This window comes from Erpetoichthys calabaricus, chromosome 1 (genome assembly GCF_900747795.2).
Source record: "Erpetoichthys calabaricus chromosome 1, fErpCal1.3, whole genome shotgun sequence".
NCBI lineage: Eukaryota > Metazoa > Chordata > Cladistia > Polypteriformes > Polypteridae > Erpetoichthys > Erpetoichthys calabaricus.
The window spans coordinates 11,782,001-11,802,081 of NC_041394.2; the positions used below are offsets into that span (position 1 = coordinate 11,782,001).

Here is a 20,081-nt window from a genome sequence, read left to right on the forward strand (position 1 = left end):
TCACTTTTTCCACATTTTGTTATGTTACAGCCTTATTCCAAAATGGATTAAATTCATTTTTTTCCTCAGAATTCTACACACAACACCCCATAATGACAACGTGAAAAAAGTTTACTTGAGGTTTTTGCAAATTTATTAAAAATAAAAAAAACTGAGCAATCCCATGTCCATAAGTATTCACAGCCTTTGCTCAATACTTTGTCGATGCACCTTTGGCAGCAGTTACAGCCTCAAGTCTTGTTGAATATGATGCCACAAGCTTGGCACACCTATCCTTGGCCAGTTTCGCCCATTCCTCTTTGCAGCACCTCTCAAGCTCCATCAGGTTGGATGGGAAGCGTCGGTGCACAGCCATTTTAAGATCTCTCCAGAGATGTTCAATCGGATTCAAGTCTGGGCTCTGGCTGGGCCACTCAAGGACATTCACAGAGTTGTCCTGAAGTCTCTCCTTTGATATCTTGGCTGTGTGCTTAGGGTCGTTGTCCTGTTGAAAGATGAACCGTCGCCCCAGTCTGAGGTCAAGAGCGCTCTGGAGCAGGTTTTCATCCAGCATGTCTCTGTACATTGCTGCAGTCATCTTTCCCTTTATCCTGACTAGTCTCCCAGTTCCTGCCACTGAAAAACATTCCCACAGCATGATGCTGCCACCACCATGCTTCACTGTAGGGATGGTGCCATGTTTCCTCCAAACGTGACGCCTGGCATTCACACCAAAGAGTTCAATCTTTGTCTCATCAGACCAGAGAATTTTCTTTCTCATGGTCTGAGAGTCCTTCAGGTGCCTTTTGTCAAACTCCAGGTGTGCTGCCATGTGCCTTTTACTGAGGAGTGGCTTCCGTCTGGCCACTCTACCATACAGGCCTGATTGATGGATTGCTACAGAGATGGTTGTCCTTCTGGAAGGTTCTGTTCTCTCCACAGAGGACCTCTGGAGCTCTGACAGAGTGACCGTCAGGTTCTTGGTCACCTCCCTGACTAAGGCCCTTCTCCCCCGATCGCTCGGTTTAGATGGCCGGCCAGCTCTAGAAAGAGTCCTGGTGGTGTCGAACTTCTTCCACTTACGGATGACGGAGGCCACTGTGCCCATTGGGACCTTCAAAGCAGCAGAAATTTTTCTGTAACCTTCCCCAGATTTGTGCCTCGAGACAATCCTGTCTCGGAGGTCTACAGACAATTCCTTTGACTTCATGCTTGGTTTGTGCTCTGACATGAACTGTCAACTGTGGTACCTTATATAGACAGGTGTGTGCCTTTCCAAATCATGTCCAGTCAACTGAATTTACCACAGGTGGACTCCAATGAAGCTGCAGAAACATCTCAAGGATGATCAGGGGAAACAGGATGCACCTGAGCTCAGTTTCGAGCTTTATGGCAAAGGCTGTGAATACTTATGGACATGTGCTTTCTCAATTTTTTTATTTTTAATAAATTTGTAAAAACCTCAAGTAAACTTTTTTCACGTTGTCATTATGGGGTGTTGTGTGTAGAATTTTGAGGATAAAAATGAATTTAATCCATTTTGGAATAAGGCTGTAACATAACAAAATGTGGAAAAAGTGATGTGCTGTGAATACTTTCCGGATGCACTGTATATATATTAGAAATAGCAGCAGCCCTAGCACTGACCCCTGCTGGTCACCACTCTTAACATCACCCAATTCTTATGAGGTTCCTCACACCATCACCCTCTGCTTCCTGTGTCTGAGCCAATTCTGCACCCATCTAAAAACATCACCCTGAACTGCCATTTCATTTAGTTTGATGCCCACCCTCTCATGTGGCACCTTATGAAATGCTTTCTGAAAGTCCAGATAAATCATATCATCTTGTCCACTTTGCTCGTATCCTTTTGTTGCCTCCTCATAGAATACCAGCATGTTACTAAAACATGACCTCCCTCTTCTGAACCCACGCTGACTGTCCTGTCCTTGCCAGGTGTTGCTCAATCTTATCCTTAATAATTCCTTCCATTAATTTTCCTGTGATGCATGTTAAGCTTACTGGCCTATAGTTGCTTGGATCTGCCCTGTCACCCTTTATATATAATAGGATGATATTTGTCATTTTCCAGTCCTTCGGAATCTCTCCAGTGTGTAGCGACATCCTAAAAATGTGACAAAGGTTTATATATGTACTCGCTAGCTTCCTTAAGAACTCGATGATAAATATTATCTGGTCCTGGTGATTTGTTTGATTTCAGCTTATTTAATCTGAGCAGCACTTCTCCCTCTACAATTTCCAAATCCCTCAGTACCTCCTTAGTCGTCGCGTTTACCTCTGGGAGGTTATCCAAATGCTCACCTAAAATAACATTCTCTGCATTTCTCAAGTCTTAATTCTGAATGGCGACTCTTCCAAATGATGCAGTCACACTCCGCTCTATGAAGCAGTTTATAGTGCAGCACGTCAGACCTGAATGAGAGCACTGAAAGTCTGTCAAGGACTCTACCGATCAACTGTATATAGCGCCTTTTACCGGCAGCAGTACAACAAGGAGGTTTTATAAAATGGATCAGCATGCTGCAAGTAGGAAAGGTTCACAGATGCACCAATACCTCTATCAAACAACTTCATGAAGCACCTTTCATAGGCATCACTTTGTCAGGGGGCCTGATTGAACCTATTTATACAGATGAAGCCACAAAGGGATTCATAATTTATACTAATGAACCCTCCTTAGCATTATGTTTACCCCCGGAAAAAAAAAAAAAAAAAAAATCAGCCAAAAATATTGAATGTTCTTCAACGAGAAAAAAAATATTTCATGTAATAGAAACACGTAAACACCAAAACGTCAATATAAATATGGTAGGAAAGGTCCACCTAGCGTCCACTAATGCAGATTTAGTACACGTCCTTTGTGTGTTTAAAAAAATGAGGGGAGTTAGTCGAGTGGATCGAGACGGTGACTTTAAAATGAGTTCATCAAGAACACGGGGACACAGCTGGAAACTTGTGAAGGGGAAATGTCACACAAATGTTAGGAAGTTTTACTTTAGACAAAGAACGATAGACACTTGTTGTAGAAGACCTAACATTTTCAGTAGTGGACACTGGCGGGCTCCTCTGTTGCTGTCCTTACATATCGCTGAATTTAACATTTTGATGCAGCAGATTACACACATGAACACTGCCATGGCTTTTTATAACCCGGGCCTTTAGCAGATAAACAGAGCAGATGCTGCACGTCGACATGGCTTGGGGGTTCTCTGTGGTTATCCTTATACACCACAACATCTAGCATTTTAAGCCTGGCAGTTGGCAGTGTGGTGATGGTACAACGCAGTATTTAGATGGTGCACGTCAACGGTGCAGACCATTAAACACCGTGGGCTACTCCAGTCCATGTTTAAGTGGCCAGGACAAAGTAAAAACAAACGTCAGATCTTCTAGCAATACTACGGCCCTGCTGAGGGGGTATTTAGCCAGCATTGGGATATGTATGGCAAACCACTGCTTGGTGTTTCATTGTGGCACTGATTAAGAAGAACACCTTTTAATTCATTTTAATAGCTAATTACCTTTATATAGTGTTTTTCTAACCTACTCAAAGTTTTCATTTTTACATTGAGAGTAGGGCACCAACCACCGTCAATGTGAAGCACCCACCTGGATGACCTGATGGCAGCCATTATGAACCATTACTCCCACCACACATTAGCAATCAGGTGGTGAAGGGGTGAGAGAGAGACAGTTAGCCAAAAAGGCACAGGGGATAATTAGGGGGCCTTAATGGACAATTTAGCCAGGACTTTGGGGTACACCTTACTATTTCTGAAAGATGCCCAGCGATCTTTTAAGGCCGCAGAGAGTCAGGACCTCAGTTTTACATCTCAGTTTTGTATTTTTTAACAGTACGCCAATGGGTACAGTCGTGCGGGAAAGCATTGACACTGAACTAATTCAAACATCACCACAGGTCTTTCAGAAAATGAATTGTGACTTGGTAGCCAGAATTTGGAAAGCCAAGGCCAGGCGCAGATTCTCACCAGAGTGTCATCCGAAGCAGTCAAGGGCGAGATCGAGTCGGTGGTGGACAGCCGGAGGGATGAGGTGCTGTTCAGCGAGGTCGTGGAGAGCCGTCGTTTGCGGGCACCACTGCAGTTGTTCGGAATGCTGAAGGCACAGCGCTTGTGGTAGTTGAGGCCACAACCTGTCATGAGAGACAGAAGATTGTAAGACAGTGAAACCAGAGAGCACAACAAAATGAAAAATTGAACAATCTGGATGAGAACAGGCCATTCAGCCCAACAAAGCACACAAGTCCTATCCACTAAATTGTTGAAAAAAACAAAACATCAAAATGAGTTTTGAAAGTCCTTCAAGTCTTACTTTCTACCACACTACTTGGTCACTTATTCCAAGTGTCTGTGGTTCTCTGTGGAATTAAAACTTCCTAATGTTTGTGTGAAATTTACCCTTCACAAGTTTCCAACTGTGTCCCCGTGTTCTTGATGAACTCATTTTAAAATAACAGTCTCAATCCACTGGACTAATTCCCTTTATAATTTTAAACACTTCAATCAGGTCTCCTCTTCATCTTCTTTGTCTTAAACTGTAAAGGCTCAGCTCTTTTAATCTGTCCTCATAACTCATCCCCTGTAGCCCTAAATCAGCCCAGTCGCTCTTCTCTGGACCTTCTCTAGTGCTGCTATGTCCTTTTTGTAGCCTGGAGACCAAAACTACACCCAGTACTTCAGATGAGGCCTCACCAGTGTGTTATAAAGCTTGAGCAGAACCTCCTGTGACTTGTACTCCACACATCAAGGCGCTATATAACCTGACATTCTGTTAGCCTTCTTAATGGCTTCTGAACACTGTCTGGAAGTCGATAGCTTAGAGTCTACTACAACTCCTAAATCCTTCTCATAAGGTGGACTCTCAATTTTCCGACCACCCATTGTGTATTCAAACCTCACATTTTTACTTCCTACGTGTAATTCTTTACATTTACTGACATTAAATTTCATCTGTCTGCTGTCCAAATCCTTCTGTGATGATATAACGGATTCCAAATTATCTTCTAATCCACCTATTTTGGTATCATCTGCAAACTTAAGCAGCTTCTTACTTATTTTCCTATCTAAATTATTTATAGATATTAAAAATAGCAGCAGCCCCAGCACTGACCCCTGCTGGTCACCACTCTTAACATCGGCCAGTTCTGATGAGGTTCCTCACACCATCACCCTCTGCTTCCTGTGTCTGAGCCAATTCTGCACCCATCTAAAACATCACCCTGTGCTGAGAATTAAAGATATAGGACACAATTTAATTAAAAAAAAGAAAAGAAAGCCAAAGCCCTGAACTTCAGGCACTGAAGAAGCAAAAGTCATGTGTGTGATGAGGCTGGTGTCCCAACCATTGTTGGTTTTAATGCTGCCAGGAGGTCAGGCTCCAGCTTCTTGTGTCCATCTAAAGTAAAAAGCATGTTCAAATAAGGAATACTGGCTTGCCCAACTTTGTGATGTTAATCCATTTCTGAAAATCTCTTCATCTGGTGAATGTTCATAACACAAACACATGATTATATTAATTTAAATGGAAAAAATGAAGCATTCCCTGGCCACAACCAATAATACTGTATCAGAAATGTACTGGAAAAAATATAAATTGTTAGGTCTACATAAAAGAATAACAATATTGGAGGAATCAATATTATAGACTTTCATTTCAGGGTATTTGCAGACATTTCGGTCACATAGCACTTTGTCTACACGGTCCTCCCATTTCAGGGCACCATCATGTATGGACACAGCAATGGCAGGTCTGTTAAAACATATTTAGGATTTTATCGCATGTCCCTCACATGCAATAACTGCTTGAGTCTGCCATTCATAGACATCAGCAGGTGCCGAGGATCTTCTCTGGTGATGCTCAGCCAAGCCTCTCATGCAGTCATCTTCAGTTCCTGCTTGTTTCGCGGAGCTTCTCCCCTTCAGTTTTCTCATCTGCATATGGAAGGCCTGCTCAGATGGATTTAAATCCGGTGACTGGCTTGGCCATTCAAGAATTTTCCATTTTTTAGCTTTGATAAACTCCTGTGTTGCCTCAAAAGTCTCTTTGGCTCATTATCTTGTGGTAGGATGAAGTGCCGTCTAGTGAGTTTGGAGACATTGACTGAACTTGAGCAAGTCAGATGGTTCTACACACCTCAGAATTCATTGTGCGTCTGCCGTAAGCAGTTCCACCATCAATGAAGAGAAGTGTGCCAGGACCTGTGGCAGCCACACATGCGCAAGCCATAACACCCCCACCGCCATGGTGGTCTGCTTTGGATTTCGGGTAGTTCTTTCTCATTTTTGTCTTGTCTGTCCACAAGACTTTTTCCCAGAATTTTGCAGGCTCTTTGATGTTCTTTTTCACAAACTGTAATCTTTTCATCCTGTTTCTGTGGTGTTCATCTTGCAGTGTGTCCTCTCTATTTCAGTTCATGAAGTCTTCTACTGATAGTCGTCTCTGACACACACACACACATCAGCCCCCTGAAGACTGTTTTGGATCTGTCAGACAGGCATTGGGGGCTTTTAATTGATCATAGTGAGGATTCTTCTGTCATCAGCAGTGGTGGTCTTCCTTGGCCTACCAGTCCCTTTGTGATTACTGAGCTCACCAGTGTGTTCTTTCTTCTTCATGATATTCCAGGTAGTTGATTTTGGTCATCCTAAGGTTTTACCGAGGTCTCTAATGGTTTTATTCTTATTGTTCAGCCTCATGATGGCTTCTTTGACTTTCATTAGCACAGCTCTTGTCTTCATGTTGAACAATGGCCACTATAGACTCCAAAGGGTAGAAGCAGGCTGAGGTATCGTATGACACAATGAAACACACTTGAGGGATTACAAACACCTGTGACACCAATTGTCCCAAATATTATGGTGCTCTGAAATGGGGGGGTCACAATGTAAAAAAAAAAAAAAAAAGTGTAGTGCAACTGAAATGTCTGCAAATCCACTTAAATGAAAAAGTCTGCAATGTGCACTTTAATCACATCTTAGTTGTTTAATTTGTAATTTTAAACTGTGGAGCAGAGGGGGAAATCAAGGAATTCCTTGATTCCATGAAGGAATATCGTGTCTTTGTCCTAAGTATTCTGTAAGACACTTCACTGTAAGGTTGGACTTGGAAACAGAAACATTTGCGTAGAGTTTGAGAAAGAGTACTGCACAGTTTGAGAGCTGCTCTGGCAACAAACGGTTTTGTTAGAGGGAAATAGAGAAGATGGAGGACCTGAGGAAGTGAGCTGGGGCCTCATGCATAACGCCGCACGTAGAATTCGCACTATAACATGATGTAAGCACAAAAGCTAAAATGTGCTTACGCACAGAAAAATCCAGATGCAGGAATCTGCGCATTCGCCAACTTCCACGTTCTTCCGCTCCATAAATCCCGGTCAGCGTGAAAAGTAACGCACGTGCACGTGCCTGCTGTCCCGCCCCAACTCCTCCCAGAATTGCACCTCTTTGAATATGCAAATCAATATAAATAGCGCTTAAGCTCAATGTTCTGTGAAAAGGCAATGGCAAAAGTACGAGGAAAAATAGAAGAATTTCAGCGAATACCAAATGGAGGCAAAGAAAAACGTACTGTTTGTTGGTTTAAACAGTGATATAAACAACAAAAGGAAGTTGATCGAGTGACATAGCGTGTCGGAGAAACTCGAAAGCTCAAGTTCACAAAGTCGCACAGTGCCCGAAATAAAAAAGTTGTCACATGTCAAAGTCATCGTGAAAAGGCGAGTCGTAGCCCACTGTCTGAGTGTCATATGAAAGCTTATTAGGGTACAGTGGAAAAAAAAGGCACACAGTGTGAAAAAAGCACAAAATGTCAACTTTAATCTCGAAATTTCCACTTTAATCACGTAGTTTATTTTGTCATTAAAGTAGAACATCATAAACTTCATCTTAAAATCATTTAATTTACTAGTTTCTCAAATCTCATCGTAACTAAAGTAGCACGTTAAAGGCTTTGTTGTGTATTTGATCTTCTATGTGCTCTATGTGCCTGAATCACTATGTGCTCTTCCTCCGACAGGACACAGAATCCATTACGTTCGTAATATTACAGCTCTCTGAGTAATTAAAATACTGAGAAGTATACGTGATATCATTTTCATGATGATCTGAGTTAAAGGGAACACAGTAACGCAGTGTTTGTTCACGACTTACACAAGATGCTTGCTGCGCCATGCGCGACCTTCAATTAAATGCTTTATTACAGAAGTACTGTCGCTTTTAAACAACTAACCACCAATTCCTGTCCTTACTTTTCTTTCTCCAAATACCCAATCGCCACACGATCAGCTCTGTAATAGACGTTAAGCCATCTGTAAGCTTAGAGCGCTGATTCTTCAAAACTTTTAAGGAACATCGAAATATCTTCGTAATGTTTAATTATTCTATCCTTCTATCCTTCCAGTGTCGCGCCAGCCATAGCATGAATACAGTGCGAGGCAGGAACAAACCGTGAACGAAGCTCAAGCTCACTAGCACTGCGGCACCATATAGTCAAAGTTTTATTTGTATAATATAATAAATATATTTTGCTGCATTTCATCTTAAGAATGATATCGTCATCATATGTAAATACGCGCTTTATAAAGTGGCTCAGGTTGTGCAAAATTATAACTGTATCATAAGTACAATTACCTCACGGTAACTTATACAGTAAGTACAAACAGTTCTACAAGGAGCACTTGATGGACTAATTGAGTGCGTTTAGAGTTCTTGGGATGAAACTGATTGTGAACCGCGAGGTCCGAACAGGAAAGGCTGTGAAGCGTTGGTCGGATGAGAGCAGTTCAAATAGCGAATGGCCGAGGCAGTGAGTGCTTGATGCTGTATACCGATAATTCTCTTTCCGATCAGCTGCTGTAGATCTGTGATTCACACTCAGAAACAGTGATAAATACTCCGAGTGGTGCAGTGAGAGGAATATGGAAAAAGATGATCCACTGTGGCAACCCCTAATGGGAGCAGCTGACAGAAGAAGAAGAAGGTGCAGTGAGAGTAACAACTCTAAAGCAGTTGTGGTATTTAGAATAGTTTGACCATTCTGTGGACCATTATATTGTTACAGGATACAATCAGATGCATTAAATTTATGAACGATATGCGGTGAATTTCAGTGTATTTGATAAAGCCGCTGTCGTGGATGTGGATCTAAGAAAGGGTAACTACACAGGAACAGTAGCACTGCTTTGACGCTGGGTGCCGCCAGTCTGCAAAACCATGCGGAGAACTTGCGTACGCCAGGGTATGAGCTACCATGGAAATGTGTGCGGCTTTACGCCAAGTGTAGGTTTTATACATCACGATTTGAACGTGGAAACGTTCTTACGCAACATTTCTGTGCATTCGCACAGTTTATACATGAGGCCCCTGGTGTTTAAGGTTCAAGAAGAGCAGGAAGGTATGAAGGGACAAGGCCATTGAGTGCTGTGAATGAGGAGTGTGAAGAGTTAAAAGTAAACATGAATGACTACAGGAAACCTGAGGAACTGGAAAAGAACAGGAGTGAATCGCGCCGATTTCCTGGTAAGGTTGAGTAGCTTGGCTGCCGAGGTTTGACTACATTGCAATTTACTGAAAGGATTGAGAGGGAGACCGGTATACGATGAATTACAGAAATCCAGACGTGAGGTTGTTAAGGCATCAGTTAGAATCTCTGCAACATGAAAAAGTAAGTGAGGAGCAGAGGTAAAATTATTTAGGCGAACATAATGCAGAATTAGTTCAAGAATTCATGTGTCCAAAAAGAGAGCGTAGAATAAAAATATAACACCAAGATTACGAACTATACCAGAAAGTGTAATCTAATATTTTGTAAGTTTGCGGATCTTTTTGAAATCAGTTTTAGATTTCTCGGTTTATAAGGAAAAATTAGCATTATAATAACAAGGATAATTTTATTATATGGATCAGAGGTTTTATGGTTCCCCTCACCCTTTCTGAGCTTTTAAATTTAAGAAGCTGCCCCATTTTCTGTTATTCTTATGCAGGCCTACTTCCCGTTTCTTGATTTTAAGGGCAAAGTCGATTTTGTTTCCTATACTAACCCTTGTGGTCTACATTTTGAAGTAATGCTTGTTGTTGTTGCTGTTTTGGTTCTTTTAGTATTCATGAGCCAGAAATCATAACACTGAGGACAGAGTGGGCTGACCTGTTCAGCTCACCATATGACCACCATGACACCCACCAGGAGAAGCCGAGTGAACACAGAGACACCGACTGATGAAGAAGCACTTTTGTCAGATGAGCTGAATGGTGACCAAATGGCCAGGCCAGTCAAGTCACACCATTTTGATGTTCTTGTTTTTCTACAGTCCAACCACTTCACTTCAGTAGAAAACTTTTAATTTGTTATGTCCTGGGGATCAGTTTGGACTATTTTGAGAGAGTAGATAAAAGTAGATTAAGTAAACTGCCGGCCATCATGGACAGAGGGACAAATAGAGGACCACCTTCAGCAGCAGACCAACAACCCAAGAAGGTATATGGGGTAATTTCTATAACGAGTCTGCTACGGCAGGAGTTCACAAGTCACAGATCACTACCAGATTATCCATCCATTATCCACCGCTTATCCAAGGTCGGGTTGCGGGGGCAGCAACCTAAGCAGGGAAGCCCAGACCTCCCTCTCCCCGGCCACCTCCTCCAGCTCCTCTGGGAGGACCCCAAGGCGTTCCAAGGCCAGCCAGGAGATGTAATCCCTCCAGCGTGTCCTGGGTCTGCTCCATGGCAGTGGGGCATGCCCGGAACACCCCCCCCCCCCCCCCCAGGGAGGCGTTCAGGGGGCATCCTAACCAGGTGCCTGAACCACCTCAACTGACTCCTCTCAATGTGGAGGAGCAGCGACTCTACTCCGAGTCTCTCCCAGATAACTGAACTCCTCACCCGATCTCTAAGGGAAAGTCCTGCCACAATGGGGGAGAACACTCATTTCGGCCGCTTGTATCTGCGATCTTGCTCAATCGGTCACTACCCAAAGCTTGTGGCCATAGGTGAGGGTAGGAATGTAGATCGACTGGTAAATCGACAGTCTCGCCTTTTGGCTCAGCTCTCTCTTCACCACGACAGACCGTTGCAGAGCCCGCATTACTGCGGATGCCGCACCAATCCGTCTGTCAACCTCCCGCTCCATTCTTCCCTCACTCGTGAACAAGACCCCGAGATACTTGAACTCTTCCACTTGAAGCAGCACTGTGCTCCCAACCCAGACAGAGCATTTCACCCTTTTCCGGCTGAGAACCACGGCCTCGGATTTAGAGGTGCTGACTCTCATCCCTGCCGCTTCACACTCGACTGCGAACCGCTCCAGTGAGAGCTGGAGGTCACTGTCCGATGAAGCCAACAGAACCACGTCATCCGCAAATAGCACAGACGAGATTCTGAAGTCACCGAACAAGACCCCCTCCGCTCCTTGGCTGCACCTAGAAATTCTGTCTATAAAACTTATGAACAGAATCGGTGACAAAGGGCAGCCAGATTACCAGATTATCACATCCAATTTTAAATGCATCTTTTTCTATTTGTTTTTAAACTAAACTCAAATTCAAGGTATTTCATTGTCATACTTAGAGAAAAGCCAAACAAAATGACACCTTTTATTGGCTAACTAAAAAGATTACAATATGCAAGTTTTCGTGGCAATTTAGCCCCCCTTCTTCAGGCAAGATGTAATCTTGAAGAACGGGGCCCTGAGTTGCCTCGAAAGCTTGCATATTATAATCTTTTTAGTTAGCTAATAAAAGGTGTCCTTTTGTTTGGCTTTTCTCTACACTCATAATGGCTAACACGGTACAACACCTTCATACGATTGTCATACTTACAAACATACTTACAGCGTTGTTACACTGGTTACCCGTGTCATTTAGAACTGACTTTAAAATACAGTGGAACCTTGGCTTGAGTGCATAATTCGTTCTGGATTCTTGCTTGCAATCCAACGCACTCATAAATCAAAGTGAATTTCCCCTTAAGAAATAATGGAAACTCAGATGATTCGTTCCACAACCCAAAACTATTCATATAAAAATGATTAATACAAAATATAAAGTAAAAATACATAAAACAAATTAACCTGCACTTTACCTTTGAAATGAATCGTGGCTGGTGTGAGGGAGACGAGAGACAGGAGAGGAGGAGAGTTATTGTGTATAACGACTTTCACTCTAACTAACAGAATCCCTGCTCTCTGTTGGCTCACTGGAATCTTCTTCTTTTTTTGCGACTTTAACAAGGGACCTATCCAATGACAGTTGCTTTTGCCTGAAGAGCCACTAAACTTGGACACAAAATTTTTAAAAATCCTTTACGCACTGTAAGGTTGGATTCCACCCAACGAGATGACACACGGGAGAGCGTCCCGAAGCAACCGCAGGCTCCCAGCGCTGCAGCAGTTCGCCGTAGAAAAGCAAATCTGAAAAGATTGCAGACATGCTGCAAGCGCCATCGTCGATGGGTGATGCAAGGAACATTAAAAAATGCAGGGCACAGTATTACTTGGCCACTAACCTGGCCATGACCCTGCCTGACTGCTGTGTCTGTGTATAGGAGAGTGGCAGATCCCGCTACAATAAATAACTGCGCTGTTCCTGTTTCAAGCTGAATAAAGCTGGTGTTGCTAAAGTACTGAGACTCAGCCTCGTGTTTTGGGGTGCAAGACAGAGACTCGCATGTTACAACACACACACACGTGGTCACAATGCTATAGTAAACAGTATACGCTCATATGGATGTTGACAATACGAGTGAGGCACACCGACTGAGACCGAGAATGGGAGACGATTACTCACAATCCCGCAGCGACAGAGACAGAACCACCATCGGCTCAGTTGTGATCACATGATGCTCGACAGACAAAGCGTATACGTACTACTCGTACTGCAAGACCTCGCTCGTTTATCAAGTTAAAATTTATTAAAAATTTTAGCTTGTCTTGCAAAACACTCGCAGACCAAATTACTTGCAATCCGAGGTTTTACTGTACTACTAGTGGTCTGTAAAGCCTTAAATAATCTTTCCCTTTCTACTATTTTTGAGTGTCTGTCTCCCTACACTTCAAGTTGTAACCTTAGATCTTCTAAAGGTGGTCTGCTTATACAGTAATTCCAGGAGCCAAGCTTAAAGAAGTGGTGAGGCGGCAGTTTGCTGTTATGCACAAGAAATCTGAAATATTTTACCAATAGAGATATGCCAGGCTAACACTGTGGAACATTAAATAAATAAAAAAGCATCTAAACACCCAACTATTTCGATTTGGCTTTTTATAGCTACATTTTAATTGTGCTCTTAATAGACTTTATAGGAACAGAATTTTCATATTCTTCATGGATTTGCAATCTTTACTAATCTCTGATTTTCTCTGCTGTCTTTTCTGGTTCTTCTGGGTTGGCATTTTGTACAACCCCTAGCCGAGGCACCTGTGATACTGGAATAAAAGTGGGTGCTCAATCAGATCCAGTGCATCAAATCCTCTGGGACGAACCCTATAAACAATGAAGAATGACTTCAGAAAATTTAAATTAGGGTGAATGCCCAGTGGGGGCTGGTGGTCTTTTGGCCTTGGAGCCCTTGCAGATTTTGTTTTTTTTCTCTCTCTCCACTGTAACTGGAGTTTTTGATTTTGTGTTCTTTCTGTCCTCCCGGCCATCTTAACTTATCAATGGACTCATCTTTAAAGATGTATATATTCATGATATTGTATATAAGGGCACTACTCTTCTGCTAATTACAGTGGAACCTCAGTTCACGAACGCCTCGTTACATGTACAACTCGGTTTACAACCAAACTTTTGCCTCGGTTCACGACCACACACTCGGTATACGAACAAGCCAGTTTCACTTTCGGTTTGTGTGCGTCGATGATTTCCGCTCGTGTTGCATTGTTCTCGGTCAGACGTGCATGCTTTCACTGTGAACTCTTTGTGCTCTATTTCATTTCCCTTCCGGGTTCGTACGCGCCGATTACTGTATTTAAGCATGTGTTCAGCCTCTCCCTGTTCATTGTTCTCAGTCAGACGTGCGTGCTTTACCTGTGAACTCTTTGTGCGCTACAGTATTTCGTGTGCTTTTGCAGTTAACCATGGCTTCTAAGCAAGTGAAGAGTGGTGAGAATAAAGTTTTGCAGAAAATTGAAATCGAAGTGAAGAAAGAAATTATTGAAAAGTATGAGCGTGGCGTTCGTGTTACTGATCTTGCCGCCGAGTACAAGAAGTCAAAATCTAAGATTTCGAATATTCTAAAGCAGAAAGAATCTATTAAAGCTGCTGATGTTGCAAAAGGAGTTACAGTGTTAATCAAGCAGAGGCCTCAAGTGCTGGAAGAGGTGGAAAAACTGTTGCTAGTGTGGCTGAACGAGAAGCAACTTGCAGGGGATAGCGTAAGCGAGGCGATGTTATGCGAGAAAGCCAGGAAGATTCATGGTGATTTGCTGCAAAACTATCCTTCTACGAGTGGTGAAAGTGAGGAATTTAAAGCCAGTAGATGATGGTTTGAAAAGTTTCGTAAGAGAAGTGGCATTCATAGTGCTGTAAGGCATTGAGAGGCTGCTAGTTCAGACGCTGAAGCTGCGAAAGAATTTGTGAAAAATTTCACAAAATTTGTGGAGGACGAAGGCTACATCCCGCAACAAATCTTTAACTGCGACGAGACCGGATTGTTCCGGAAGAGAATGCCAAAGAGGACCTACATTACCCAGGAAGAGAAGGCTATGCCTGGCCATAAACCAATGAAGGACAGGTTAACCGTTTTGCTGTGTGCTAACGCTAGTGGCGACGTAAAAATCAAGCCGCTACTTGTTTACCAATTTGAGAACCCTCGTGCTTTCAAACAGCACAATGTAAACAAAGCCAGACTGCCTGTGATGTGGAGGGCAAACACGAAGGGGTGGGTCACAAGGACTTTGTTTTTGGAATGGCTGCACGAGGCTTTCGCTCCCGCAAGGAGCAAGGTTAGTTTTTTGTATTACAGATTTTTCAAATGTTCCTTTTTTTCCCCTGTGCTTAAAAGTCATATAAAAAGTGTTTATACAGCAATCAGGCACGAACTCCTACAATATTATTTTCTTGGTTGCTTGTGGTTGGTTTAAATAAAGTTTGGATTTGTTCAAATGTTCCTTTTTTCCCCCTGTGCTTAGTGTTTATTCAGCGATCTGGTCATAAAGGTTATAATGCGCGAACTCTTACAATGTTATTTTCTTGGTTGCTTGTGGTTGGTTTAAATAAAGTTTGGATTTGTTCAAATGTTCCTTTTTTTCCTCCCCGTGCTTAAAACTCATAAAAAAAAAAGTGTTTATACAACCATCGGGTTGTACGAACTGCTGCAATGTTACAGAGAGAGAGCAGGCTCGCGTGCTGCTGAGAGAGTGAGAGTGCAGCTGAGCAGGGAGCCTGGGTGTTTGTGTCAGTGTTATTCAATGTTTTTACATTAGTTTACTATTACACTGTGCATTCTATGGTGTAATTAACTATATTTGTGCTTAAAAAATATATTTACCTACAGTTTGTATGGTCTGGAACGGATTAATTGTATTTACATACAATCCTATGGGGGAAATTGCTTCGGTTCACAACCAATTCGGTTTACGACCAGTGGTTTGGAACAAATTATGGTCGTGAACCAAGGTTCCACTGTATATATCTATGTTTTATAAGGTCATATGGATTTATTTTTATTTTCTTCTTTCTTACTTATTCATTATTATTCTTACCTAATCTTATTTGTTTTTTCTTTTCTTGTACATTTCGGTTTGGTATGACGTAAAACATTTTGAGCTCCATTCTTTGTATGAAAGGGTGCTATTGAAATACTGCAAGTGTCATTATTCAAAGCATGTCCTGGTATACCACCGTACAGTGCATCCAGAAAGTATTCACAGCGCATCACTTTCTCCACATTTTGTTATGTTACAGCCTTATTCCAAAATGGATTAAATTCATTTTTTTCCTCAGAATTCTACACACAACACCCCATAATGACAACGTGAAAAAAGTTTACTTGAGGTTTTTGCAAATTTATTAAAAATAAAAACACTGAGAAATCCCATGTCCATAAGTATTCACAGCCTTTGCTCAATACTTTGTCGATGCACCTTTGGCAGCAATTGCAGCCTCAAGTCTTGTTAAATATGATGCCACAAGCTTGGCTCACCTATCCTTGGCCCGTTTCGCCCATTCCTCTATGCAGCACCTCTCAAGCTCCATCAGGTTGGATGGGAAGCGTCGGTGCACAGCCATTTTAAGATCTCTCCAGAGATGTTCAATCGGATTCAAGTCTGGGCTCTGGCTGGGCCACTCAAGGACATTCACAGAGTTGTCCTGAAGCCACTCCTTTGATATCTTGGCTGTGTGCTTAGGGTCGTTGTCCTGCTGAAAGATGAACCGTCGCCCCAGTCTGAGGTCAAGAGCGCTCTGGAGCAGGTTTTCATCCAGGATGTCTCTGTACATTGCTGCAGTCATCTTTCCCTTTATCCTGACTAGTCTCCCAGTCCCTGCCGCTGAAAAACATCCCCACAGCATGATGCTGCCACCACCATGCTTCACTGTAGGGATGGTATTGGCCTGGTGATGAGCGGTGCCTGGTTTCCTCCACACGTGACGCCTGGCATTCACACCAAAGAGTTCAATCTTTGTCTCATCAGACCAGAGAATTTTCTCTCTCATGGTCTGAGAGTCCTTCAGGTGTCTTTTGGCAAACTCCAGGTGGGATGCCATGTGCCTTTTACTAAGGAGTGGCTTCCGTCTGGCCACTCGACCATACAGGCCTGATTGGTGGATTGCTGTAGAGATGGTTGTCCTTCTGGAAGGTTCTCCTCTCTCCACAGAGGACCTCTGGAGCTCTGACAGAGTGACCATCGGGTTCTTTGTCATCTCCCTGACTAAGGCCCTTCTCCCCTGATTGCTCAGTTTAGATGGCTGGCCAGCTCTAGGAAGAGTCCTGGTGGTTTTGAACTTCTTCCACTTACGGATGATGGAGGCCACTGTGCTCATTGGGACCTTCAAAGCAGCAGAAATTTTTCTGTAACCTTCCCCAGATTTGTGCCTCGAGACAATCCTGTCTCGGAGGTCTACAGACAATTCCTTTGACTTCATGCTTGGTTTGTGCTCTGACATGAACTGTCAACTGTGGGACCTTATATAGACAGGTGTGTGCCTTTCCAAATCATGTCCAGTCAGCTGAATTTACCACAGGTGGACTCCAATGAAGCTGCAGAAACATCTCAAGGATGATCAGGGAAAACAGGATGCACCTGAGCTCAATTTGGAGCTTCATGGCAAAGGCTGTGAATACTTATGTACATGTGCTTTCTCGATTTATTTATTTTTAATAAATTTGCAAAAATCTCAAGTAAACTTTTTTCACGTTGTCATTATGGGGTGTTGTGTGTAGAATTCTGAGGAAAAAAATGAATTTAATCCATTTTGGAATAAGGCTGTAACATCACAAAATGTGGAAAAAGTGATGCGCTGTGAATACTTTCCGGATGCACTGAATCTACTTGTAATTCTTGTATACACCAGTATATATTTGTCTTTTTTAATTTGCTTTAGAAACGGGGATGCATCTTAAATTTGTGAGCACCATAAAATTTAAGCAAAATGGCATTATCTTCCATAGTCACCCGTCCACCTCACATGTCTCTTTCCCTGAAAGCCATTGGACTCTCAGCACATACATACCGTCACACTTCAGTCCTTGTCGGACCAAGCCGAACAGCATCTCTCCACAGTGGTCACAAAAAGCCGGGGCACGATACGAGTGCACGTTGAGAGCATGAGGCCTGATCTGGAAGTCCTCAAAGGTGGCCGTCGCTGAAAAAGAGGGATAAGAAAGATGTTCAGAATCAATACAGGAATTAGACAAAAGACAGACAACCTAAGAACAGCAAATGTTTAGGTCAGCAGAGGGTAACTACGTTTCACTCAAAGGGAGGACCGTCTGCCCCGCTGCTACAATGACAGTGGATGTCACCTGGAAATGACTAAACTTTCACTATTCCAGAGGGGTATTTGTTTGCAGAATGAAAATATAAAACACATGGCTCTGTTACACAGACACAAGAAAATAAGCAAAGAAACAACAGCTGATAAACACATGTGAGGAAGTAGATAACCTCTTAGCAGTAACAGGGACTACTGAGGAGTACTGAGTGATTTGGAAATTGTAGAGGGAGAAGAGCTGCTGAGATTAAATAGGCTGAAATCAAACAAATCACCAGGAGCAGATAATTTTTATCCTAAAGTTTTTAAAGAGGTTAATGAGTACAGATATAAACCCTCGACACATATTTTTAGGAAGTCACTCCACACTGAGGAAATTCAGAAGGACTAGAAAGTGTCAAATACTCTCCCATTATATAAAAAGGGTGACCAGGCAGATCCAAACAACTATAGGAGAGTAGGCTTAATGTGCATCAAAGGAAAATTAATGGAAGGAATTATTAAGGAAAATACTGAGCAATGCATGGCAAGTACAGGAGTTTTACTGAACAGACAGCATGGGTTCAGAAGAGGAAGGTTATGTTTTAATAATATGCAGGAATTCTATGAGGAAGCAACAAAAGAATATGAGTGGATCTTATTAGATGATTTATCTGGATTTTCAGAAAGCATTTTGAGAGGGTGGGCATCAAACTAAAAGGAGTGGGAGTTCGGATGTTGATAGTGGGTGAAGAATTGGCTCAGTCACAGGAAGAAGCAGAGGGCAATGTGGTGAGGAACCTCATCAGAACTTGGTGATATTAAGAGTGGAGTCCAGCAGGGTTCAGTGCTGGGGTTGCTGCTATGTTTGACATACATAAATGATTTAGATAGGAATATAATTAACAAGGTGGTTAAGTTTGCAGGTGATACCAAGATAAGTGGATTTCCAGGTAATTGAGAATCCATTGAATCGTCACAAGGGAACTTGGAGAGCAGACAGGCTTGGGCAGATTTTTGGCAGATGAAATTTAATGTCCGTAAATGTAAAGTATCACATGTAGGAAGTAAAAATGTGAGGTTTAAATACGCAACGGGAGGTCTGAAAATCATGAGTACACCTTATGAGAAAGATTTAGAAGTCGTAGTGGACTCTAAGCTATCGACTGCCAGACAGTGTTCAGAAGCCATTAAGAAGGCTAACAGAATGTCAGGTTATATAGCACATTGACGTGTGGAGTACAAGTCACAGGAGGTTCTGCTCAAGCTAGGACATTTTTCATCACACAGAAAACTACACACACATGGAATGATTAATTCAATAAATATTACAACTACTGCTGATATAAGACAATAATATATATTACAACAAGAACTACTATTACTACTTATAATAATAATAACAAAATGGTACTACAGTAATCCCTCCTCCATCGCGGGGGTTGCGTTCCAGAGCCACCCGCGAAATAAGAAAATCCGCGAAGTAGAAACCATATGTTCATGTGGTTATTTTTATATATTTTAAGCCCTTATAAACTCTCCCACACTATTATAAACATTTCACGCACAATTATACAGCATAAACCCTTTGTATTCTCTTAGATATTAGGTAAGATTCGTTGAAATTATGTATGTAAGCACAGTAAAACCTAAATATTATTTTAAAGATATCGAGCGTCTCCGATATCACATATGTTACAGCCATTACGACAGACAGGCCACCATCAATAAATACGTACAATGCAAGAAAAATTGTATACAATAAAATGTGTGTACAGTGACACTAAACTATGTACATTTAATAAGTACTGTACGTAAATAATTAATTATGGTTACTCACCAACAATGACACGACGACTTGTCCGATAACGATGAGTTTAATTTTACTGCACAACAAAGGATAGCGTTACAGCTCTGACTGTTTAGCACCGCCGTTGTTGTTCTTCCATCACTCTTCAATCCAAATCCCTAAAGCAGATTCCATCCAGACTACTGCCTTATCACGTCCACTTGCAACTCATTTTGCGCCCTGGTTAAAAGACACTGCGGCCGTAGATCTTATATGCTTTTCCTCCTTTTTAAATAAAAAGAATCGTGGACTCATTTATGCTGTAATGGTGTCCTGCAGCGGTGTAGCTGTTTCCTTCCTTCAGCATATCCA

The 20,081-nt window shown here is 42.3% G+C and overlaps 1 protein-coding gene across 1 annotated transcript in view; it reads right to left on the reverse strand.

The window, feature by feature from the left end:
* The window catches only part of prkd2 (protein kinase D2), a 208,415-nt gene that overhangs the window by 62,942 nt on the left and 125,392 nt on the right, over positions 1-20,081 (reverse strand). Inside the window, exons 3-4 of the mRNA XM_028792906.2 lie at positions 17,681-17,812; positions 3,990-4,153 (exon numbers count right to left, since the gene is read on the reverse strand). Of these exons, the coding sequence (XP_028648739.1) occupies positions 3,990-4,153; positions 17,681-17,812 (296 nt within the window). The remainder of the gene's footprint in view (positions 1-3,989; positions 4,154-17,680; positions 17,813-20,081) is intronic.